The sequence below is a fragment of the Schistocerca cancellata genome, chromosome 4 (genome assembly GCF_023864275.1).
Source record: "Schistocerca cancellata isolate TAMUIC-IGC-003103 chromosome 4, iqSchCanc2.1, whole genome shotgun sequence".
Taxonomy (NCBI): domain Eukaryota; kingdom Metazoa; phylum Arthropoda; class Insecta; order Orthoptera; family Acrididae; genus Schistocerca; species Schistocerca cancellata.
This window is the reverse complement of record NC_064629.1, coordinates 549170068-549197632: the sequence shown is the minus strand read 5'-3', so window position 1 is coordinate 549197632 and position 27565 is coordinate 549170068. Positions and strand designations below refer to the sequence as shown.

At 39.4% G+C, this 27565-nt stretch overlaps 1 protein-coding gene across 2 annotated transcripts in view; it reads right to left on the bottom strand.

Moving 5' to 3' along the window:
* The window catches only part of LOC126185149 (putative inactive tyrosine-protein kinase Wsck), a 197722-nt gene that overhangs the window by 74511 nt on the left and 95646 nt on the right, over positions 1 to 27565 (bottom strand). For both annotated transcript variants that reach the window (XM_049927994.1, XM_049927993.1), the window contains exons 8-9: positions 20597 to 20889; positions 9295 to 9396 (exon numbers count right to left, since the gene is read on the bottom strand). In XM_049927994.1, the coding sequence (XP_049783951.1) occupies positions 9295 to 9396; positions 20597 to 20889 (395 nt within the window). The remainder of the gene's footprint in view (positions 1 to 9294; positions 9397 to 20596; positions 20890 to 27565) is intronic.

Below are 27565 nucleotides of genomic sequence, written 5' to 3'. Positions count from 1 at the left end.
CAGGGCATTAGTTTCCGGAGCGTTGAAACCGAGGTTGCGATGTTCTTTTGTAAGTGAGTCATATCTCAAGCCACGAGATCTCGTCAGCCGATGACAGCAGCTATTCAGAGCATATGACACGTGTTATAGTCAGCCAACAGCAAGATCACTGGTTACATAGCGCGAACACGCAAGAGGAAAAGTTAACGGTTTACATTAATGTACACAGTTCCGTATATCTACAAGAAAAGCTAAGCTTTCACATATAATGTTAGTCTCTAAGATTAACACGCTACAACAGAACCTAAGCTTTCACATGTAATACTGACGTTTTTTTGCGTGTGTTATACTTTAAGACACATCACACAAATGTGCCAGAAAAATTTAAAATTATGACATAAATGTCTCGGCTCCAAATTCTTGTAAGTGGCTGGTCCTCAAACTGTTCAGTTTCGAACGCTCTGTGATTTAGATATCCATCCCACTTTCTCACACGTAACACAATTCATCTTGCGTAAAAAGAAATTTACTTTGAAAGTAACGCTTTTCTAACTACTGTTCGTAATACTATCCGGAGACTGTTAGAAATAGGTTCGATTTACCAGTTGCCAGAGAGTGTCAGAAAACAGGCATTATTGTGCATGTGCAACTGCAGTGGTGGAGGAAGCCCGTATGTTTGTGTGTATAAAGCACTAAGAGAGCTTACATTACACCATAAAAGAAACAGTGCATCGGAGGATACTCCAAAGAGCATCGGAATTTCGTAAACCATACTAAAATGCATAATTCGGCTTGAAGTGCAAATTGGCTTTTTCCAGATTCACAATGAAGTAGGCCCCATCTGATATTAAGTTTTTCAGTGTGGTTTTTGGGATGTAAATTTTCTAGGAGTACCAGTACTCTACGATCTCATTTTTGGTTCTTTATTACGGCATAATGCCATATATGGCAGAAGATGATAACGTGCACTTGAAATTCAGCGAACAGTTGGAACTAGCCAATACTGTAGAATGAAACACTTCGTTTCAAAAAAAAAAAATGATTGCCTCAGCGGAAAGATTAATAAAGCCAAATTTCTTTAGCAAACTTGCAAAAATAACTTCATTGTTCTGCAAATGCTTGACTGCTACTAACTTGACAACAAAATAAAATCAGAAAACTGAAATTAATAATATATTTTTGCCCTCTGTAATTATGTGAATGTATTTTAATTCGCTTGATAGCTCCCGGCCACAGAAATCCGTTTTGTTTTCATTTGACATGGGAGCTGTACACGAAGCGAAATCACTTAACGTTAACACGGCTAACATGGAGGTTAACCCCCCCCCACCCCCACTACAACTCGGACAGCTCTGTGCAAGCGTGAATCTGGCAGCTAGGGCACGCTAGAAAAATTTTTCTCGTTTGCATCTGGCTGCTTGCTGCTACTACCGATACAGCTAACAGCCAGACTTCAAGTAGCGGGAGGAGGTACTGCTTAATACGCGAGTCAAATGCGCATGCGCAACAGACCGCTGGCAATTGGTCAAACGAACCTAATGTGAACAGTTGTGACGTCATGCTCATAGCAAGCAGTTTATTGTTACGAAGAATTACAGTCTGCGCCCTACGGCATTTGACATATTTTTGCTATTTGCAGACGCTTGTGCGTGCACGGTTTTTTGTTGTTGTAAATTGCACATTTCCTTTGTCACTAAAGTTTTATTTTTTTCCCTCTCGTTTATATTTTATTGTTGCAGTATCATTCTCCAGTAGCAGGATATAATAACATTCTTTGCTAGAGAATGTATTCTGCAGTCAAAATTACAAAAATTTAACTGAAAGCTAAAACAATGAAAAATTCCCGGAATTCCGAAAAATTCCCGGGTTTTTCCCGGTTTTCCCCCGGATGAAAAAATTCCCGGGTTTTTCCCGGATTTCCCAGTTGTCCCGGGTCGTATACACCCTGCTCTCCTAACTTGCAAATTTCACAGAAGTTCTCCTGCAAAATCTGTAGGACTAGCACTCCTGGAAGAAAGGATACTGCGCAGACATGGCTTAGCCACAGTGTGGAGGATGTTTCACATGAAAACTTCTCTGAAGTTTGGAAGGTAGAAGATGAGGTACTCGTGGAAGTAAAGCTGCGAGGACAGTTCATGATTTGTGCTTGGATAGTTGGTAGAGCAATTGCCTGCAAAAGGCAAAGGTCCCAAGCCCCAGTCTTGCCTGACACACAGTTTTAATCTTCCAGGAAGTTTCATATCAGTGCACATACTGTTGCAGAGTGAAGCTTTCATTCTGGAAACTGAACCTATAGTTGATGTGTTGAGTCATCAATAGGAACATAAACTAAGCCAAAAATGTTGCTAAGCTTTTGGACGATGTCCTTCTTCACAACTAACTACAGAATACATTTGACATTGTCTGAAAATTAGCAGTGTTTACAGTCCAGTCTGCTCGGTCAACAGGCTGTTTTTAACATATGAAGATCTTGATATTACCTCTTAACCACCACTAATAATCAGTTTCACTGAAATCATTGTTGCAAATCAAGTGAGATAAATTAACAGAAGCTGAACTCAAATCTCACTGTAGTATTCTTAATGGAAATTGACAATAAAAGTTCACCAAATTTAATAATGATCAAGTTACAACTGAGATCTTTTTAAAAATGTCACTGCTGATTACTGTTCACCTGTTAAGCTGAGGGGATGCTTTATCTGCAAATATCACTTACTGGCAAGGCACAGAATAGTAACAGTAAAAAGAAGATATGCTTTTATGTTTCATAATACAGGATCCGTTTTCATGAAAAGGCAATTAGGACAGATACTTGAAAAAGTGTGCACATAAATGCTATTACAGTATCTGTGTCTTACAATGTGAGATGCAACATCTATGGATGTCAGTTATACCTTAGCCTAACATACATCTACAAAAATCAAAGTCTCCTCCCCCTTCTCACTCTATCAATAACCTAGCTCAAAAACGTTTCGTTCTCTACACTTTCCTAGCTCTGTCTTTATTCCTTACTTTTCTATTGTCATATTTTTTCTTTTACAGTTTATGCTTCTTCAACTATGTCTTACTGAACATGTGCCATGGCCCGCACTGCTAGAAATTCGACTATTGCTTTTAGGGAAATCTTCCCCGGGTGCTTGATCTCTTGGTACAGGACATTCCATGGCCTGCACACGTCAGATTTAAATCCATGTAACTACTTTTTGTGAGGCTGCCTCAAGACAGAGGTGTACAAACATTGAACCAGGACCTTACAAACCATGAAGAATGCAATATGTCTTGAAGTAGGCTGCATGCTTCACAAAGTAATGTAGAACTTCAGAAGCTGGCTGCAGCAGTGCATTAACAATGAGGGACATCACTTGCAAGAGCTGTTGTTTAAAACATCACGAAATTAACTTCCAGTTGTACCCTCCTGATGCCAAAATATAATTCTGTTCTACTATGTTTCTTTATTTTTTAAAATTTACCTTCAAAATTAGGGATACTTCACTGTTCTACCCCACAGCTTTAAAGCTGTTTCTTAATAATAGATTGCCATATGTTAAAAGGACCTCAGCCATTCCAGCCTAGTTTTGAGAAAACTAACAAAAATGTAATTACACTTAGATCATTCTTATTTCCACGAATCACTATGATTTTAGAAAGCATTGCTTGTGCAAAACCCAGCTTGCGTTTTTCTCACACAACATGTCCTGAACAATTGATGAAGGGCAACAGGCAGACGCCATATTGCTAGATTTCTGGAAGGCGTTTGACACAGCACCCCGCTGCAGGCCATTAACAAAGGTAGCAGCATATGGAATAAGTTCAGACATATGTGAGTAACTCGAGGACTTCTTAAGTTATAGACCCCAGTATGTTGTCCTCAATGGAGGGTGTTCATCAGAGACAAGGGTATCGTCACAAGTGCTGCAGGGAAGTGTGAAATGCCCGCTATTATTCTCTACATACACAAATGATTTGGCAGACAGGGTGGGCAGCAATCTGCAGTTGTTTGATGATATTGCTGTGGTGTACAGTAAGGTGTCCAAGTTGAGTGACTGTAGGAGGATACGAAATGACTTAGACAAGATTTCAAATTGTGTGGGATGAATGGCTGTGAGCTCTAAATGTAAAAAAAGTACATCAATACAGACCAGCAGGAAAAACAAACCCGTAATGTTCGGATACAGCATTAGTAGTGTCCTGCTTGACACATTTGCAGCATTTAAATATATGGGCATATGAAATGAAACGAGCATGTGAGGATTGTGGTAGGAAAGGTGAATGGTCAACTTTGGTTTATTGGGGAAATCCTAGTAAAGTGTGGTCCATCTGTAAAGGAGACCACATATAGGACACTAGTGCAACCTATTCTTGAGTAATGCATGAAGGTTTGGAATCTGTACCAGATCAGATTGAAGGAGGGCATCGAAGCAATTCAGAGGCAGGCTGCTAGATTTGTTACCAGTAGATTCTAACAACAAGCAAGTGTTATGGAGATGCTTCGGGAACTCAAACACGAATTGTTGGAGGGAAGGCGATGTTCTTTTTTGAGAAACACTATTGAAAAAATGTAGAAAACTGGCATTTGAAGCTGACTGCTGAACTACTCTACTGCCGCCAACATACACTGCATGTAAGGGCCATGAAGATACGAGAAATTAGGGCTCATATGGAGGCGTACGGGCAGATGTTTTTCCCTTGCTCTATTTGCAAGTGGAACAGGAAAGGATAGACCAGTAGTGGCACAGGGTACCCTTCACCACACACAGTACGGTGGCTTGCAGAATATCTATGTAGATATAGCTTAGTAATGCTCAATAATGATGTGAATATCAGGGTTCTGTTCACATTGCAAAAAAATAAAAATCATGCACATAAAAAATGTTTACACTTCAATGACAGAAGTCCTTTTAGCACATTTCTGGATTTCTGTTGTAGATATCGTGTTTTTCTCTTAATAAGGGCATTCAACAGTGGATTTAATAATAACCAATTATTACAAATTTCTGCCACAATAAATTTTTGACCTTCATTGCAAGTTATTAACAGCTTTGCTAGTTCATGTATCATATAGAACCTGACACGACATCTAAGTTCGCTTTTCATTACGTTGAATTCATAGTCACGAGGGAAAAAGTAATATCCCCTGACATGAAAATAGTGTTCAATTTACACACCAAATAAATTAATAAAAATGGTACTGATCCCCCTTGTCATCAGTGTTCTGCCAAAAGACAGAGTTTCACATGGTAGTTCTCCAGGCTGTCTGGTCTTCTACCATCCTCTTCATGTCTGCATAATTTCCTCTTCCCTTTATGTCATCTATCATCTTGTATCTCCTTCTTCCTCTCAGTCTTCTCCCACAAACCAATCCTTCCAAAGCATCTGCTAGAAAGCACTCCCTTCTCAATGAATGTCCAACCAGTTCTTTTACCTTTCTCTTACAACCTTCAGCAGACATCTTCTCTCACCAACCCTTTCCAATCCTGGACATGAATGTGTAGAATTTGGACACTTTGCATGGGGCACATCTGTCCTTTCAGTTTCTTCTGTAAGATTAGTATGATATTTTTGGAGCCTTGTCTAGTGAACAATTAGCAATCTAGTGGAACGTCACTTTGCAGCATCATGAAGGTGAGGACTTCTCATTTCCACCTTCAGCTCTTCACATGTGCAGCAGCAGTCAATCAGAGGATGTACGAAATGTAAACTGAAATTTTCCTTCAAAAATGCTGCATAAGGTGATCTTTATCTGGTGATATTTCTCCTTAAACAACTCATACATCACTACAATGTTAATCCTGGCATATAAATATCTTATATCCCTGCCAGCATTATGACTTTGTTTTAGTGGAAAACTTTCAGTATGTTGCTGGACAGCTTCTCTTGTTTCTGCTGGAAGGGCTCCCTTTACATGCTACAAAAGCTTCAGTCACTGACTGCAGTCCTTATGGCACATAACATGATTTCTATAGCATCTTTCCTACCATAACCAAGCACCTGACAGAGTGCCTTCTAGTATTAAAATATGCAGCTACCCTACAGCAACATGTCAATGTGCATAACTCCATTTCGCATATTTCCAGACTTAGGCCTTTTTAGCATGCCATGATTCAAGCGCACAACAAGCATCAGGCACTTATCTTTTATGACAGAATTGTATGTGAAAGGAAAATTAGGTTTTAATGTCCTGCAAGTGTTGAGGTTATTAGGGACGAAGTCTGAGTCCTGATGAGAAACATCCCACTCACACTCCTTCTCAGCTCTCCCAATGTGTTATTCTGCCTTCCACAAAATCTACAGAATATGCTTGTGCAACCTCATGCCACACCTACTCCAAACCCCCTTGCTACCCAGCTCATATATCTGTGGAATCCACAGGAGCTAGACCTGTGCAATGAACCCACCCAGTACATCATATTTCATTCATGTTACAGGCATATCCTCTCCTATTCTATCCTATCCTATCAGAGGCAGGCTCACCTTAAAAGCAGTCATACCATACACCAGCACCACTGTAACAGTTTCTCTAAACTACTTAGATAATAGTTCTGCTTCTTAGTCCCTACCTCCCAGCCACCAACCATGCTTTCCTCCCCTTTCCTACCTCACGGTCTCCCACTAAGTGCCTCAACTACACAGTGAGTTATTACCTTTACTCCTTCCATTATTTATATTCCACCCAGGACTCCCCATTAACATATTTAAAATCAATTTTCCATGCCCAAAGAATTATGGCACTAATTGCTGTATTTTATGTTCTGTTTAGCACTTTCATTCAGGCCTCAATAAAATGGACAAGCTGATGATAGAACAAGAGCCTGAGAGGAAAATTGTGAATGATAGTACAATTATGAACTGCTATTTGAGAAATAATAAATACAATAAAGTTGTGCCATTTGAACTGAATTAATTTTGACAATACAAGAGACCTACTGAGTCAGCCAATTAGGTACTCTTTTTCTGTATCTTTAGGAACTACTTTTTTTCTCTTTCTGTCCCATAACTCACTGAAAAGAAAATTTAAATTGAAGGGATGTACACATATAAGTACCTTAAATTCAGTTGTTTGCCTCATACTCAATGTTATGCGGCCTGAAAGAACATCAAGTTTCTCATTAAACTCAATCTGGCTCTTATAGGAAGCTACAAATACAGTTCTGGTATCTGTAAGGTGGCCATTCATCAAATGGCATTTTCAACAATGCAGGTAACATAATAGGAAGTACACTATCATGGTGCTGAATGTCCAGAAAATTAAATGCTAATAATGAAAATTGATTTCGCTACCGATTCTCGCACTTCTTTTTTTTTAGTAGATTTTCATCCAACTAGACATCTGTATCAGTGGAATAATATCATAGAAGGGAGGAAGATTACAGTTTAATGTCCTGTCAACAATGCACACATAATGAACAGGGCATAAGGTTGGACTCGGGAAGAAAATAGGCTATGTCCTTTCAAAGGGACCATTCCAGCACTTGCCTTAAGTGATTTAGGGAATTCACAAAAAACCTAAAACTCGACAGCCAAAAGTGGATTTGCAGTGCCATCCTACTTGTCCAGTGTCTTATCAGTGCATCATTTCACTCAATCACAGTACCTTCTTTACAGTTCTTCTTACAGTTCTGCCTAACTACTATTTCTTACAATCCCAGCTTGTAAAACAAATTTTATAGACCTGGTGCCAGAAGAGCCATTTTAATCAGGTACTCACCGTAAACTATTAATAAAGTAGCCCACATGCATCACAGTGGCAGTAAGACTTTAGAGAGAGTATGTTCCACATGTCTGATTCTTAATGTTCTTACTGCAATAAAATACACTGAGATCTTGTCTCTTACCCCTTTTGTGATCATCTATCATTTGTGGTGCTTGCACACATTCTGATGACATCACGGTAATGTGTTGAGCAAAATTGTTCCATAAGAATATGTGCAACAGGAAAAAGCGTACCAGTTTTGGACTGAGGCCATATAATGAAAATACATGAACTGGACACTATCAGAAATGCTACTTTGACAGATAAAAGATGGCAAATTATATGCATTAGTTAATCACTGAAATCCACAAAGTCGAGAGGTTGCAATATTGGCTGTATCTCCGAACACTGGTGAATGTGTAAATGCGAATGTGATGCCTTCTTCACATGTGCCACTGTTGTTTTAATATAAGACTATATCTGTACTATGAGGCATCTACAACCAGGCTACATGTAGCTATGAAATATTTATGCCACACACTATTAAAAGTCAGAAGTCAATTTCACCGTCAACAACTTCATAAGCTAGGCCACCTGACCTGTCCTACTTTAAGTGTCCACTTTTTTCTGAAACGTCCCAAAAGGCATCTTCCAGATAAGATATGACATGGGACTAATTTTAGTATGTGATTTCTGTCAAATATTAGCAGATGCTTCAATGCAGTTACATGTGTGATGAGCTGTTAAATGCAGGAAAAAAAAAACAGAAGCATGTGTTACACGAACATGTAGGAGAAATTTATATCACATAAAAAAATGAAAACAAGCTAAGCTACTCACACAGTGTACATGTAAGGTCAAAGGCAGATTAGGAGCTGCTTAAAAGGATGTCACTTGCGATCAGGAATTATGACTTGTTCGCTGTCCACTTTCCTAGCTCACAAGAAATTTTCTTCCTCATTTCCACCCTACAAATTGTTAGCTTAGTACTTGTTTCCATTTGCTTCTCTCGGGCACAATAGGACTTTCACTTCTTCCTATATTTGGAAATTTGTGGTAAGTTATTATGGGACCAAACTGCTGAGGTCATCAATCCCTAGGCTTACACATTACTTAACCTAACTTAAACTGACTTACGCTAAGGACAACACACACCCATGCCTGAGGGAGGACTTTAACCTCCGACGGGGGAATCTGCACAAACCATGGCAAGGCGCCTTAGACTGCGCAGCTAGACCGCGTGGCCTTCTTCCTATACTCAATGCAGCAATATAAGAGTCCCAACAGCTGGCAGTGCTGTTGCAAGCTTTCAAATATGAAGCACAAATAGCTGCTAGCAGTACTGAATCTATGTGACTGAAACAATAGTCGGCTATGAAGCTGCAGCAACACAGTGGCATTGCCATAGTGACATACAGATCGGTTGAATCAGATATGCCGAGTCTACCTTAACTGTTGAGGCTCTTTGTTTGTCACATGGATTATAGTATCTACAATTGTTTTCAATATTTAACATTATTAAAATCAGATGGTTGAAATACAAATTTTGTTGGGACTGATGTGAGAGAGACTTTATAAAGATATGATGGCAGACAGAGATTGAGAAATTTATTTAGCTCACTTACAATTCCATTTTTTGTGTACTGGGCAATTCCAAATCCACAAACTTTTGGTATCATTCCATCAGCCATTAAAATATTTTGTGCACACAACTGTTTGTGTAAAATCTGAAACAAAAACAAATGAAATTTAACTTGGAAAATCTTAAATTTAATTACTGTCGACTAACTTTCATATGCAGCTACACTTCAAAGGTGTTGATTAAAACATCATTTACTGAATTTAATGACTAGTAATGGAGAAAGATCTTTAACTGCCGGTACATAATCTAATAAGTGCAAAAAATTATACATGAGAAACACAATATTTTATCATTTTCACGCATGTCTTGCAACTAGTAAGGCCTGATTCACACAATACAGAAATATGTAAATGGAAAAGTTTATCGTAACAATTGTAGCATATCATAACAACATGTTCACAAGTAACGCACTGTTATTTAACTTGAGACGGAATGAATTTTATGTTAATTTTTATTATATATAATAAGTTGGAACTTAAGTAGTGGCAACACTGCTGTGGTGACACTATGCAATGGAATCTACTATTGCCGCTGATAGCACAGGTTGCTGACATACCTACCTTACCTCCGAGCAAACGGACTTGCCCAACCTATGTCACCAGCGTGCACGCAATCGAGGGAAAAACAGTCACTTGTGAGCGAGCTGTCTAACGTAACGGTGTCACTATGTTTTCAAACACTGGATGAGACATGGGCCACACGGTAGGAGCCAAAACTGAAATGCCAATCCAATGAATGGTGTCATTATGGGTCGCCGTGAAAGTCGAAAGTGCGTCAGTGCCCCAGTATTGTGAAAGGTATGGTGATTCTCGTGTACGACTGTGATGGTGTTATCCTAACACATTACATTCCTCCATGGCAGACCGTCAATGTACAGTATTACTGTTCTTTTTTGGAGCATCACTTGCAACCAACTTTGCGAAAGAAGCATCGACACTTTCTGCGCAACCCACCCACCAATTTGCATGACAATGCGTAGGCGCATACAGCACAAGCTGTGGCTGCTCTGTTCTATCGATGGGACTGGGAAGTACTGTACCATCCACCATACTCCCCGGACTTAAGTTCTTGTGACTTTGATTCGATTCCAAAAATGAAGGAACAACTTTGTGGCATTCGCTTCAGAACTGTTCCAGAGATTCAATAGGCAGTAGACCACTCCATTTGCACCATCAACAGAACAGGCTCTGCTAACGGTGTACTATGCCTTCCACATTGCTGGCAACAGGTTCTACACAATGTTGGTGACAACTTTGAAGGACAGTAACAGGTGCAAATATGTAACTCTTTTGTATCAGTTGTGAATAAATAATTGCCACTATTTAAGTTCCAACCCTTGTATTTCAAACTCCAGTCACATTACCAGTTCCATCTGGCATTGTGTGTACCTCTACAGGCCCCTTCAGTTGATGAATTACTATGAAATGCATTCATACAATCTGATAAGGAATTGGTAAAAAGTTCAAACTGGTACTGACACCATTTGTGTAACTTGAGGTTCATGGCTCTGAGCACTATGGGACTTAACATCTGAGGTCATCAGTCCCCTAGAACTTAGAACTACTTAAACCTAACTAACCTGATGCAGGATTCAAACCTGCGACCATAGCGGTCGCGGTTCTAGACTGAAGCGCCTAGAACCGCTCGGCCACACCGGCCGGCTGTGACTTGAGGCTGAAATGTACAATTTTAGAAAACTTACAAGACAGTCACAGTGCTTCACTAAAGCAGTATTTCTGGCATGTGTAAGTTTGTGTCCTATGTTAATATTTGAAGATGAGTGGGCTTTTTTCTTTGTTTGCAATACTTTCTCTCTCTCTCTCTTTAGAATTACATACTACTAATAGCAGGTGGTCAATTATGAAACGAAAAAGTCTTTGATAACTCACCTCATCAAAAAATTGAGTCTGACATACATAAAAGTTGAGATTAAACATATTTCTTCTTCACAGCGCCTCTTATTCCAGGGGCAACATTTTAATCGAAAAATTATAACATGCACAAGGTAAAAGAATAACATACTGCTTTCATTACACTGTTTTTCAGTACTGCATACTCTAATGCATAAATGGCCCATTCAGGGTGTATCAAAACATACAACCAAATCTTAAGGACATACTTCTCACACATACAAGATGACAATATGTTAAATGGACACAGATCCAGACACACTTTATTTCCATGTCAGTACTCATTTTCTACACCTCTTAATGCACAACAGAGGAACCAAAAAGCCTTTTTTATGGAATACTTATCATTAACTGCTAGAAGATGGGCCTTCATTAGTGTGACAAAACGTGCATTTTCAACACAAGAGAACTCCTCGTTTCATATGCATACTGGCTTCTAAATAATAGGTTCTGCTGTGTCTTGGCCACTCGCCAACCAGGTTTACATCTATGTCCAGCATGTGGCCAAACTTCAAGCATCACATGCCACAACCAGCCCAAGTGCCTGCAAGCCAAACAATCATCTGTACTTGCCTTTCATGTTAGTAAGCTTTCCTGTCACCAACAGCAAGTCAATTTGTTGTCCACAGTATCTTAGGTAGTCACCACATGAGGTGCCTTGTTTGCTGCCAGCAGAGCAAGCATCTATGAGTGTGGCGTTGCAAATGGCTCTGAGCACTATGGGATTTAACATCTATGGTCATCAGTCCCCTAGAACTTAGAACTACGTAAACCTAACTAACCTAAGGACAGAACACAACACCCAGTCATCACGTGTGGCGTTGCAATTGCAGACACTATTTTACCTCCACAATGTCTGATGCTCGCTAGCAGGTTATGCTGTATCCATTACCTAGGGAGTGCACTCTCAAGTTACACCAACTACTGCCATGGTTTCTCAATTAGAGTCTCTTCGTGAAGTGTCCTGCTGTTCTGACACTGACCTCGGACAAAGTTGTAGCCAGCCCACCAACCTGGGACTACCTTCTATGTAATAACTTGGAGCTGTAAGTCTTCTTGTCATTGTCACGCATAATTGGCCTCAACAATCAGGTATCCAGAACATAGTATCATGGCCAACTAGTGTGTTTGGATTCAGAGACCATCATTTGACAGTGTGGTCTTTCAGACTTAGACTTTCTGTTACTTTTCCGTGAATTTGTGATTCTGTAAGGTACACTATTTGTACTTTGGTTATCACAACTGGAAGTGTTTCATCAAGAGAGATTTGAGGAAAATTACTTTTGTGTTCAATCCTTGTCATTGTTTCAAAAACAAAAAAATGTACTTTTATGTTATTATTAATAAACTTGTTGTGGTTTCTTTACCTGGGTGTGAATCTCTTCATATTGACCTCAGCAACGTATACACCAAATTACAAAACATATGGATAGGAAAAGCTGAATGAATTCTGTGGTGTCACCGCCAGACACCACACTTGCTAGGTGGTAGCCTTTAAATCGGCCGCGGTCCGTTAGTATACGCCGGACCCGCGTGTCGCCACTATCAGTGATTGCAGACCGAGCGCCGCCACACGGCAGGTCTAGAGAGACTTCCTAGCACTCGCCCCAGTTGTACAGCCGACTTTGCTAGCGATGGTTCACTGACAAAATACGCTCTCATTTGCCGAGACGATAGTTAGCATAGCCTTCAGCTACGTCATTTGCTACAACCTAGCAAGGCGCCATTACCAGTTACTGTTGATGCTGTAAAACATGTACCGTCAAGAGCGATGTTCACCATTTATGGATTAAAGTTAAGTATTCCACAGCTACGTCCTTTTTTGCTAGTCTAATTTCCTTGACCTGTTCCAGACCTCATGCCAGCCTGCGTGAGCTAAAACGCGTGCCTTTCGACTTCCTCTCATACCGGGTTGGCTCTCTTGCCAATCCACAACAAATTCCCTCCTCTCCATATTCTCTGGACCCCAAACTTGATGTGTTGAGGTATTTGAGAGCTTTCATGTATTAAATCCCAGTATAAGATGCAAGATTCCCATACTGCAGAAGGCTACCAAACCATATGCAATCAGCTCATCTGGGATTTAATGTGATGGTCAGCTGATGCATGTATCAATGCTAATGGAGGGCATTTTGTACATTGCATGTAAGAAAGAGTTTCATGTGGTATGCTAGTACGTTCTGCGCACTTTTCATTATTAATGTACTATGAACAGTAACAGAAAATGAATTCTAACATTAAAATACTGAGCGTCTAGACCCATATCCATGTACCATATTTTCCTAATTTGTGTGTGACTAATGTGGCCATGCCTTTTCGTTACATTTTACAGAAAGAGTGAATACCTGTAAATTCTCTCATTCCATAACATAACAACATATTGTGCAGATAAGTGACGGAGCATACAAGTAAGAAACAAACCAGTTCAGGCTCAATTACAGTACTCTTTTCTACAGCTACTACCTATAGTACAACATCAAAACAAGACACCAGAAGAAAGGTTCAAATATAAGTACACAACTTTACATACACTTGAAAATTTATATGCCACCACAAATTATAGAGGCATTAGTTTTATCAAGATCTTCTTGTATAGCATGCCACAGTCTTACAGAAACTTGTTTTACAGTTTCATAAAAGGCATGGAAAACTGTCACATGTTCACAGTTAGCTACCATGATATTTCAGTTCAGAATCTCATGACAATCTTAAGGTACAAAACCGAATATTTTCAGAGGACTTTAGATCAAATTATTATGGCAGTAAGTTATGTACATTCAGCAATTTTCCCAAAATTTTATGCAACAATTAATAAAGGAGGAAGGGTTTTAAGCACACAGCTCCTTTTATGTCTAAAGCTATGTCCTGACACAGCTCCTTTTATGTCTAAAGCTATGTCCTGGTTCAAATATGGCACTATAACTGCTGAAATGACTATTATATCTCCATCCAACACCATTGAAGATGCAGGGATGTTTGAACTGAAGCCAGATGGGGTGCAGTGGGGCCTAGGGGATTGGGCACATGCCAACAGGGCCATTGTTAGAAATGGCTGCACTGTGCAAAGTCTCTGGTGAAAGGAAAATGATAAAACCACCAATGCAGCAGGCCAAAACAGCTTTGTCTGTTCTATTAAGGCATTCATTATGCACCAAAAATTGTTTGCCCCTTGCACTGGTTTATAATAATTTTGGTTCCGTTTACTGGTGGTACTTTTATTGATACTTGGCAACGATGTGCAAATAAGACTGGTGACTGATCACTCACTCTTGTAATGAACTTTTAATGGTACACTTAGCAATATATTCAATTGGTGCTGAGGACCAAGACGTGTGCATGAACTGAAACATCATGGATTGAGAAGTACTGATATGGCAACAAAAGCTACAACTCCAGAACAAAAACTGCAGCAGCAATTGACACTGGAAAAACAAGAGCAACAGCAGCAGCAGCAGAAAAAACAACAACAACAACGTCTGGAACAGCAACAACTGCAGTACAATAAGTTGCTACAACACCTGACACAAAAGATAGGCACTACACGTTCACTCCCCCCCTCCTCCCCTACAACTCCACAACCCCCCTCTGTCCATACAACTTTCTCAAGTTTCAACATGTCGAAGGAGAGCTGGGAAACTTATGTCCGTCATTTTTTGCTATATTTCCAGGTAAGTGATATTAATGACCCTATTTGTCAAACCAAAGCACTATTTTCTTATAGTAATGAGTACATAAGGTGGACTAAAAGTTGTAACCTCCTGTGCACCCTAGTAGTTTGTCATCTTCTGATATATGCACTTTGCTGTCTGAACATTATGGGCACCAAATGCATTTACTACCTGCTCGCCTACTATTCAATCAGCACCATAAGAAAAGTGGTCAAGTCTTACACATCCTGCATGGCTGACTTACAGAGTCTTAGCTGACAATGTAGTTTTAAATGTCAAGCCCATGACATATAATATATTGAACCTTTGATCTGAAACATAGTAATGGAAACTGTGCCTAATCACAGAGCAGGCACCAAGCTATTAAGCAAATCAGATCCAAAACTTAGCGATGCTCTAAAAATTGCTCAGTCATTTCAGATAACATTGGCCGCAATTAGAGCACTGACAATGGCATCAAATAAAGTAGTATCCAGCAACATTGTTTCCAGCAAATCACTGGATGAAGATAGTTCATTCTCCAGTGCCGACACACCATCATAGAACAAAGTGACAACATACACCACAGTATAGAGAAGCAGCAGCCAGTACTAAAACCCCATCAACACTGGTAGGTACAAAGTTGATTCCATTCAGCTGATACGGCTTCAATTAAGCACCAGTCCATCACCAAATTGTCAAAGACCTGTTTCATATTAAACAATGTAGTGTAAATCATGCGAGTCAAGCCTGGACTGTTTTGACAAGCATAGCCACAAACACTGAAGACAGAAGAACACAGTATTCAATGTGTGCACCAACAGAGAACACCTGACCACTGTTTGTATGGTCCACTGAGTGTGAAGTGGAATGATCATATAAAATTAATTGTTGGTAAGGCGGGTACCAGGTTGAGATTCATTGGGAGAGTCCTTAGAAAATGTAGTCCATCAACAAAGGAGGTGGCTTACAAAACACTCGTTCGACCTATACTTGAGTATTGCTCATCAGTGTGGGATCCGTACCAGATCGGGTTGACGGAGGAGATAGAGAAGATCCAAAGAAGAGCGGCGCGTTTCGTCACAGGGTTATTTGGTAACCGTGATAGCGTTACGGAGATGTTTAACAAACTCAAGTGGCAGACCCTGCAAGAGAGGCGCTCTGCATCGCGGTGTAGCTTGCTCGCCAGGTTTCGAGAGGGTGCGTTTCTGGATGAGGTATCGAATATATTGCTTCCCCCTACTTATACCTCCCGAGGAGATCACGAATGTAAAATTAGAGAGATTAGAGCGCGCACAGAGGCTTTCAGACAGTCGTTCTTCCCGCGAACCATACGCGACTGGAACAGGAAAGGGAGATAATGACAGTGGCACGTAAAGTGCCCTCCGCCACACACCGTTGGGTGGCTTGCGGAGTATAAATGTAGATGTAGATGTAGATGAGTGGCAACACCAGAACACAATGTCACTTTGCAGCATCAGGCTGGTGCCCATAGCGGATGTGGGAACTCTCAGTCAGTTATTAATCCTGCTGGGCATCATCGCTAGCAAAGCGCAGTTCCAGGGAGATGCGAGACTGACAGTGTCTCTCATCAGTTCTGACACATACGAGCATCCGGGCCTTGCACCGTTCCAATCAGCTCAGCAGTGAGTGATTTCACACAGAGAACAAATGATACCATTACAAGGCCATATTATGGTGCAACCTAAGTACAAAAGCATATGTACAACACTAATTTCCTTAGTAGTAGCTTCACCTGTGCTCCTAACATTTTTGCACCTGATGCTTTTTTGCTGTTTGGTTCCAGATTAAGAAGAATAAAAATCTAATCCTGCATTACATACTGCACAATGATCTGGCAACATTATGTCAAGATTATAAACAACTACAGTATTATGAAAAGGATAGACTACTACTCGCCATAGAGCGGAGATAATGTGTCACTGATAGGCACAACAAAAAAGTCTGTCAAACAAGTAAGCTTTTAGCCGAAAAGGTCTTCATCAGAATTAGACAACACACACACATACACTCAAGCAAATGCATCTCTCTCTCTCTCTCTCTCTCTCTCTCTCTCTCTCTCTCTCTCTCTCTCTCACACACACACACACACACACACACACACACACACAAAAAAAAAAAAATCACAGTCTGGCTTCTGGCTGCCAAATCCTCCACTCAGTCACAGCTTTACAGACCTCGTCTAGTGCCAGTCACCATATGGAAGTTAGTAATAATGGAACTGTTAGTCAATTGAACACATTAATGATCACAATTAAGAAACCTAATGGGTCTATACATATATAAGATCTAGCACATGCTTATTTGTAGTTGCCATTTGACATGAAAACTGAGCAGATCCCTGTAGCAAATGAGGTTTATGAAATGTATAGGTACTACAGATTACATTTTGGAATTACAAGTGCAGCAGTCACATTTTAAAGGTTTTTGGAACAACTCATCAACGGAATCCCTCAATGTGTAAACTACTTGGATTATCTTTTAACAGGGAGCATATGAGAGTACCACCTTAAAAATTTACAAGCACTCTTTAACTGGCTCACTTCTAATGGGTTATGCTATAATTTGGATAAATGTAGTTTTTTTCTTAAATACGTAAAACACATTAAGTAAAGTAGGGTTCAAATCAACAGTGAAATAGTGGCGTCAAAAAAATCTTCCATGTCCAAAAACCTGAAGCAAATACAGTACTATTATTTCTGGGGAAAGTAACACACAGCAAATTCATACCTCAGATGATGTATCCCCTCAACTAGCTATGCGAAAGAAGTGTGAGTTGATAGTGGTCTACTGTTTTCCAGGCAGCTTTCACACATTTAAAAAAGTGCTTAAGGTATGTTCCCTGTCTTTGCAACCCCCTGCCCCAATCCCCATAAGTTAGCCACTGATGCATCACAGCAAATTATTAGGACAGTATGGTTATACAAAAATGCAGATGGCACCAAGCAACTGATTTTGTATGCCTCCAAAATGTTATCAGCAACACAGGCAAACTACTCACAAAGAGAAAAGGATACACTGGCTGTAATTTACAGAGTGAAAATGTTCCACATCTACTTATACAACATTAAATTTAATCCAATCATAAGTCACATTACTGTTCATACTGTTCAACTATTGATTGAAGACCCCATAGAAATCAGCATGAGAACAGTGTCTCACCCTTTTCTTTAGCAATTGGCATTATGACATTCACCTCCAAGTACACTAACCCGGATGTGCTGTCTCACCTACCAGTGGGGCAAGACAAAGAATTGTTTTTAACATGAATAGAACTAGATATATTTCCCACCATGGACCATGAAGTAGTCCAATCAATGGGGCAGAACACACTAATTCAAAGACTGTTGTTGCTGGTAAGACATATAGGGCCAGTGCAGTTGCCAAAAACAGCAGATCTGACATATCACAGCTACTTCTTTATTTGATACTGTATAAATGCCAGGGGCAGTGTCCTCATGGTGGAAACAGAAAACACAGAAAGTCAAGCCCTCTTTCCATCCTCGCTCTGGACACACATCCTCCAGCTATTACACCAACTCCAAAAGGGGTGACTCACATGACTGTGTTGGCAAGTTGCCAGACACTAACGAAGAGAGTGTGAGGACAATCCGTTTGTGTCCAACATGAGCCCAGAATTGAGCAGCTGTACCACAGCAGTTTCCACCATAACAAAAAACAGAGCACACTATGAGGGCTGTTGCATACTGATTATGTCAGACAATTCAAAGGTGCGGTGTGGCTATATGACCTCAACATATACCTACACCACAATATGGGCCCTAATGAGCATATCTGCCACAGAGGGAAGAAAGTATGACACCAAACTATCAGCCAATGGCTGACAATATGTCTCATCTAAGGTTGACTGGTTGTTCACTGTAATGGCATTTCAAACCTCTTTCCTGCATTACAGCCAGCATCTAACTCAAATGATGAGCAGCTGGTTAGAAAATTCACAATCCAGACAACAAAAATGATGCCAATGGTGTCATTTTAGGAAGTCTTCAGGAGTTTCCCTTGCATGATATTGATCCACCCCCATCGATATCCACTGTCTGCAGAGATATTGCAAATGGCGCAAGCACCATTTGACAGCAAGCCTAAAGCAAATGGCTTGGCAAGGCCCAAGAATGCCACGAAGCATGTGAGGTGACACTGTGTGTCATCAGGGGTACAAATTATTTTAAGACACAACTGGCCAAAGCTGGTAAGTGCTGCTCCATAACAAGCTGCAGCTGCAACAGCAAGACAACACCATGCCCCCTAACAGCCACCATATAAGGCCTCCAACTGCCCTGCCCCTAACCAGGCTCATACGTCATACCTGCTACTCCCTCCTCTCTCTCTCCTCCTCCTACGTAATATTATGACTTCTATCCCGATGCTCAGTCTGCACAATGGAGACAGGATACCCTTGATGAGTCTATGGAGGTTGAGCTAACCACAATGTGACCCCGTAACTAGTGACACCATACATGCTCCTTGAGGCAAGGTAAATTTGAGATAGGCAACTTATTGAAGCTCACGACAGGTTACAGCCCAGAGGTAGTGAAGCCAGATCCCAGCACTGAATGCCTGAAAAGTGCTGTCCATACTGCCACCCTTAGGAGAGGTAGATATCCCACTACCATCACACCACCAGACCCTACCACCATCCTCCTTTCATTCCCTGGTGCCAGAACCATTGGCTAGGCTACCAATGACTCCAGAACAGGCCATCTGTCCATTTGTGCACACAAAGGGAGAGGTATGTTATTTCCCCATCTGGTATGTTATTTAAAACTGATGGGAATACAGAGAAATCCCACCAAACTGGGATATTGCTATGGACTGTATATTGCATACCCCTTCAGAATGGGGTCTAGTGGATACAGTGCATGCCAGCAGGGCCCATCGGCACAGACTGTTGTGTCGGGCAGGCCTCTGGTGACAAGCTGCTTACATAACTGGTGGTACAGCAGAATAAGACCAGTTTGCTCTTTTCTATGAAGCCATCCTTTACATGCCATAAACAGTTTGCCTATGATGAGCCTACCTTGTATTTGGTATTTCACTATACTACTGACTGGACTGTTTACACTGGTACAAGGTGACTTCAATCTTGATTACTGGTTGTGAATTGGCTCGCAAATAGTGTGGTACATTTGCTCACCCTGGACAACCATGTGAGAACTAGACTGATTACAGTAAAAGTGCTTTCAGTGGTCACTTTTGTATTGATCCTGTTAGTGGTGCATGTTGTGGTATATTAACGAAATAGTGGTGCCTGTGCCTACTATTACATCAGCTGTCTCAAGCTAAGTACATGTGAGACAAATTAGTCCCTTATCCTCCCAACAGCAAAGAAGCCACTAGAGAACTTAACACAAACAGATACAAAACTATGACAAACACTTGTTGACATCAAAGTACTTGGACTCTGTGGCACTTACTAAGGATTCATGTAAAAAGAAAAGCAGCTATCTAAAACATTTATGTCATAAAACCAGAGGCCAAACACAGGACAAGTCCCAAATATTGAAGTATTTATTTTATACTTTCTTTAAGGAAAAACTCTAAAGAAAGAAGTAACACATCTAGACAGCTACACATATTTCATTCAAGATGGTTGCCATTGCTAGTAAAGTGGCCGTATTATAAACCTGAGAATATTTCTGTTGTAACCAATATGACTGCAAAGAGCATTTCAAGAAGTACGTCTTACCTTCCTAGAGGTGAGGTGATCCATAGCATGTGCAATACCAACAATTACTTCGAGAATGTGTTGCTCAGGAAGTGAACATATTCTTGATTGGGTTTTTTCCAAATGCTGCTGCTGCCTGCTTTCCAGCAAAATGTCTTTCAGGGATGCAGGATGATGCTCCAGTACAACAAACAACATCTCTGGGGTTTCACATAGTCCAACTAAATGGACAACATTAAGGTTTGTGCCCACCCTAATTAAAACATCTAGATCTTTCAACATGTTTTTCCTCAGACCTCCCTCAAGGGAAACATCTGAAACATATTTATTGAACCATTCATTAAACTCATATGGCCTTGCATAATAATTCCAATATTTACTGGTTTTCTCCATTAGGGGAAAGAAAGTTTATAATGTAAGGAAGTATTCTTCATCATCATTAAAGTGAAAGTTACTGAAGGCAACATAAAAAAACAGACTGTTTAATTTAAGAGTTAACAAAATACTTCACATTTTTTTAAAATTTCAGTGCCAAAAGAGCGTTACAGTTGTAATAACTCTGGTAAGTAAATTTTACAGTAATGAGGAAAACATAGCACTTCCTTCACCATGAGAATGTAGTGTTTAAGGTGCTTAACATAAATGATACTATGCACAACACATATTTTGCCTTACCTCAGAAACTAGCTTATGAAATGTATCTGGTGTGGAATCTTTTGGAATCAGTAAGTGTAATCAATATACCATATGTTAATTAATACCTACCCCATTTTTATGCACTGTTTAGCTACAATAATGATTCTCTTTGTGCACAACTCCAAAACTTCTTAGTGTGCTATACCAAACTAAATATATCTCAGAAAGACCTTGCTTGGTAAGGCAAACTCATCTAACAGTCAAATCACCAACAATAGTGCCTTACGGAAAGGTTTCTAATTTAATCCATGAAATAGCACTGTCTCTCATGTCTAGGAACTTTGTACCTACATTAGTTTACCTTATCGTCCAAATAATGATTACAAAGACTTTTTACAGCCTCCAGATCTGAACTGTCTAGCATTGGGGAAAACATAGCAGTACGTCAGTGATTTAGACACGCACGGTTCATTGTACCACTTATGCAACTAATTGTTTCTGTGTCAGCCTTTACTCTAGTTTTAAGAAATAGACTGCATCATCACAGCCACCTCAAAGAATTATTATACATTTGGGTTCGGTGAACAATTGGGTTGCCACATATATCAAATTTTATTCACTGTTAGTGCAGGTAATCCAATTGTGAATTTCTTACTCTGTAATAAAATTGACAAGATTATGTGATGGTGAATGTCAGAATATTTCATATCTGATTTGTTTCAGAGAGAATAAATTATGAGGGAATGCTGAAAAGTAATGCCTCCAAATTTTTTTATGTGAAAACTCTTAAGTTTTTTAAAATAAAACATCTTCATTCTTTATGTTTACATATTTATTTCTCAATAGAGCCACCCTGCCAATGGACACATTCCTCCCAAGAGACCAGTTTGTTGATACAGTCACTGTAAAATGTTTAGCTTTGTTGATAGAGCCACAACCTCACTGCATGCACCGCTTCATAACTATCAAATTGCAGTCCTCAAAGGTGTTCTCTAAGTTTTGGAAACAGATGAAAATCGAATGGCGTTAAGTTGGGGCTGTATGGAGGATGATCGATGACAGTGAACCCAAGGCAGTGGAATTGTTACAGATGTCGCAGCACTCATGTGTGGTCTGGCATTGTCATGATGAAGGAGAGAGTAATCCATGTGTGGATGAATTCTCCGGATTCAAAACTCAATTACAGGATGCTGTATCTCGTGCACCGACACTTACATTACACATCACTAAGTTACACGCTACAATTCGGAGCCCTACAGCAGCAAATGGCTGCAATGTGTAGACATGAAGAATGAAGACACAGAATGTTAATAACATTTGTTTTATTTTTAAAAAGCTTTAAGATTTTCACGTAAATAATTATGATGCATTACTTTTCAGCACACCCTCATATTATTTTGTCCCACACATTCAGCTAACCTTATTTGGGCACCTCACACTAATTCACTTTCATTATTCGCACATGAGAAATTTGTTGGAGCAGCAAAATGCTGTAAACTAAAAGAAACACTGTCTGGCTCTTCATCCACATATTTTTATCTAAGATTATTGCAGTTATCACTCCAGGAAAATCGCAAACTGTTGCTTAGGCACCACGACATCCAATTTTGTTCCTTGGTTCATCACATTAGATATATCAAAGTTCTCCTATCAAACAAAGAACTGTCAGAAGAAACCTACAGATACCTCTCATCTTTGAGAAAGCAAGTCCAAAGATAGTACAAAAGCAACAGATGTATACTGTGAGTTCTCTTGGACATCATAAAGTATGCGTAAATTCACTGACTTAGTTTATCTAATTTTGTAACATTCATTTTTAATGACCACCATACATAATGTGAACCAAATAAAAATAACAAACTGTTAAAGTCCCTGTCCCCACTTTTATGTTACAAAAATTAACACCAAAGATGATATTCTTAATAACTCTGGGAAGCAAATTTTACAGTAATGAGGAAAACATAGCACTTTTCTTCACCATTTAGATTTCAGTTGATTGGCAGCTCTCCATTTGGATCTATTACAAACTAACTCCTCCATTTTGGCATACTTATTGGCTCACATTACTTACAGCCTTTTTTACAATCGCCAACTGAGGTGTTCCCTGTGTTTTTTTTCCTTGTATAGCCCATTTTAGAATGTTTACATGGAACTGGTTGTGGTTTATGATGTGCCCCATCCACACATTGTCTATGTTCAATTGTTTCCCACAGTAGTTTTGCCCCATCACTTCCTTTTCCTCATCAATTCTTTGATGGACTATCTGGTTCGTCACTCTATCTGTCCATTTTAGCTTTAACAGAAGTCTCCAACATCATAATTATAGGCATTTCATTTCCTGTATGTTTCGAATCCACACTTTGCACCCATAGAGTGTTATGCTCCAGATGCATCTTTTAACTTGTTTTTTCGTCACTTATATTTTTATATTTTTTTAACGACACATTTTCATTTTATTCATAAACACTAGTCATAATGTTTTAATTATGACATCAAATAAATTACATTATAAACTTTTTTCCTTACAAGTACGTGCCTGGAGGCCTGGTACATACTGAAACCCCACACCACAGTACATTCACTAGGGGAACTGAAACAAAACAGCACAGCCCACTGATAAAGTGAAGCTTTGTTTAGCAGTTCATTTTTGGTAGCAATGGAAATGTTGTAGCTGTGTCAAACCAATCCAGGTGACTTCTTTAACTATCTGGATTGGCTTGACACAGCTGTAATATTTCCACAGCTTCCAAACACAATTATTGCCTAGTTCTCCTTTTATCACTTGGCTGCAGTTTGTTTGGCCCTGCTAGTGACATGCAACAGTACCATTGCATGTGGATTTCAATGTGAACCAGGACTGCAGACATGCCAGCAAACAAACAAAAAATTTATTATGAAATTTTTTAAGGTGACAATGTATACTTTATGAGTATCCCTCACACGTCCACTCCCTACCTCTTTGTTTTGTATCTTTCATGTCCCTTCCACCTTCAGTTAGCTCATTATATAATATTTGTATGATAAGGTCTGTTTTAGCTCATTTCTTCTAATTTTAATGTTTACTTTTTCTGATTCCTTGGAGCACACTAGTGTCTCTGCCTTTTGTGTTTTAATTTCAACTTTGTATTCCTGTCTGTCATCCACAAACTTAAACATTTGTATTCCATTTATTATGATACTCGCACCACAGCCTATTAACATAGTGAATTTTCTAAATATATGTTGAACACAGTGTAGTGATGCATCGTATGACAATGTACCACAATTCAGTTTTGCCTCTTCCATGGTATATGACAAGGGATGTTCCATAATTTCTCTTTTATGCATATTAATGATCTTTTTAACATTAGTAGAAAGTTTAACATGATAAACTACAAACTTTTTGTTTGTAGCACAAGCACCGCAGAGACCGTGCAAAATTTCTGTGATGACAGCTTAAATATTGGAGGAAAAGGGAGAATCAAATTGGTGACTTCCAGTCAAGAGTACTGAACTAAAGGAGTAATGGCATGGAGTAAGGCTTCCAACGGAGAGAAGAGACCCATTTGCGATGTATGGCAACAATGATTTCAAAGTGCAGTTTGGGTTTTGTAAGGAATCTTTTGACTTGCTGCTTGGTATACTGGAGCCATTACAGGGTGTCTACGTGGACAAGAAAAAAATATTCCCGGATTTCCTGGTTAAAAACACGATTTCTCCCGGATGAAATTACGTATAAAGCGGGTGAAAATACATCCGTGTTAAGCAATAGTATACTTTCCCTGGGAGCCGTAAAACCTATCAGTCCTTTGAATCGTAAAGGTCTTATACCGGCGGAGGACGTCCCAGCACTTTAGAAAACGAAATCCAGGAAAAACAATAACGTTTGGAAAGATGTTTGATGCAAGACAATATGCACAGAGTTTATTTTCGTATTGCGAAAGTATACACACAAATTCCACAAATTACAGCACGGTAGCTTCGGAAACTCTAAAATAGAGATTGTGTTGAGCGATGCACTTTTGTCAGCCAGTCATAGCTCATGTCACGTGATATCGCTAGCGAATGACGGCAGTTATTCAGAGCACGAGGCCTACGAGAAAGACAGGCCGCGGCGCATACGTTACGAAGGTAGGCCGAGCTCGCTCAACTTGGCAAAGTGCGTTTCTACAGTGGTTAACTCGTAAGTAGATGTGTATGTACGAACGAGAATTGCATCATCTATTGGCATCCACTGTTATTAGTCCTACAATGATAGGAAGTCCGTAGACCTACTAACAGGCTCTAATTTGGCAATTAAAATCGTGCCAATATAATTATCAGTTGCGTAGAAAAGTCGAGGTGTTCTGGCATGAAAAGACTTGTGACATTACTCAGTAACACATTATGCACATTTTTTTGAAGGTCAATTACACTTTTTGCCATTGATCGCATAATTTTTTATCTATGTAAGAACAACATTAAATATGAAAACTAACTTGAAGCTCGGTCTTTTTTTAGCGTGTGTTACACGTTAAGTCATATCAAATACAAATGTGCCGGTAAAATTTTAAATAGTGGCATAAATGACTTATCTTCTGGGCCCGACATTTTTCAAATGGCTGATCCTCAAAGTGTTACGTTTTGAATGAGAGTTATAATGCCCTGTGATTTAAGAAATTCACTGCACATTCTCACACGTAACATAAATCATCTTGCGTGGAAATTTCCTTCGAAAGTAACGCATCTCAAGCCACTATTAGTAATATTTACTGGTGATCTGTTAGAAATGTAAACAATTGTGATGTCACGCACATTGAATGCACATTACTTGTTACGGACGTACTGCATAATCTTCGATCTAAAGCCTCTGACACTTTATGGTGTCGGCAAACTGGTCTGTGCATTGTGTAAATTACCCATTTTCTATGCAACTAAACTTTTATTTTGATGTTATTCCCTGATTTATGTTTCATTGCTGCAGTATTATTCAGCAGTAGTGGACTAAAGTTCTTTGTCAGAGTATCAGATCTCACCCGTCAAACCTACAAAACTTTAACTGAAATCTAAAACAATGAAAAATCCCGGAATTCTAAGAAATTCCCGGGTTTTTCCTGGACTTGTCCCGGATGAAAAAATTCCCGTGTTTTTTCTGGATCTCCCGGGCCGTATACACCCTGCATTACTGTAGCATAATTCTGACAGTAACTGTGCTTTGTCTCCTAGGTTGCAACTTCTTTGTGGACTGTGAATCTTCCACATTGGTGCTTTTCATATCGTAGCAGGGGACCTCATTAACACCCATCATACTACTGCTGGAAAAGCTTTTGACAGTGTGATAAACTGTTTAATTCCTTAATACCACTGTATGTGTCCATGACACAGAAGCAAGAAAATATATCAAGGAATAAAAGGAAATTCTACTGAATTGACAGATTCCTGAATGTCACAGGGGCCGCAGACGGTGAACATATACCCATACTTTGTCCTTCTGGAGCACAAGCAGAACTGTACATAAATTGCAAGAATTTCTTTTCTATCAATATAAAAATCATCTGTGATGCCAATATGAAGATTTTGAATGTAGTAAGCCACTGGTCGGGTTTCATGCATGATGCACGCGTCTGAGACAATAGCAGAGTTGCTGCAGAATTTGAAAATTGGCAATATGATTGGTTGCTCGTTGGAGATAGTGGGTATCTTCTCTCCAAACATCTGTGTTCTGACCCTACAAAGATCCAAATGATGCTACAGTAGAGCTCAGTTTTCTTAACATTTAAATTGTCCTTAGCTACCTCCATGTTTCTATTAGCTCGTATCTCAAGCTGTAAAAACAAAAAAAATTGTATACGATTCCACTTAAATTAACATGTGTCATCAACAATAATGAATCATGGCAGCTGCAGTTGGCAGCAGTAAGGATTGAACAATAGATTCATCAATTACTAGCACGTTTCTTTTTCATAATACACCAATCTTATCATTAATACAATATCATTTAATTTCTTTGAATTTTAATAATAATTTCTAGTATAAATTAGGCTAACACAATATTATTGTCAAAAGGTGATGAATAATGTTTGCCAACAATCAATATAATCTGAGAGGAAAGAAAATGCACATGCCAATAGTGTGTAGAAATGGCTTACTTCTTTGGTAAAAAGGCGTTACTACTTTAGTTACAACTAAAGAAGTAAGAAATTTAGTTCTCCAACATTACTAAAAGAGATTATTATATGCAAAAAGTTTACTAAGGTAGTCCTCACTAAAGAATTAAGAGTTACTACATGAGTAATTTATACTAGTTTAACGCTCACCACCCTAAGACATGGGGACAAATTACATCATTGTCTAATGCCTTTAAGAATTCTAGCCCTTTTTCTGTATTGCTCACCT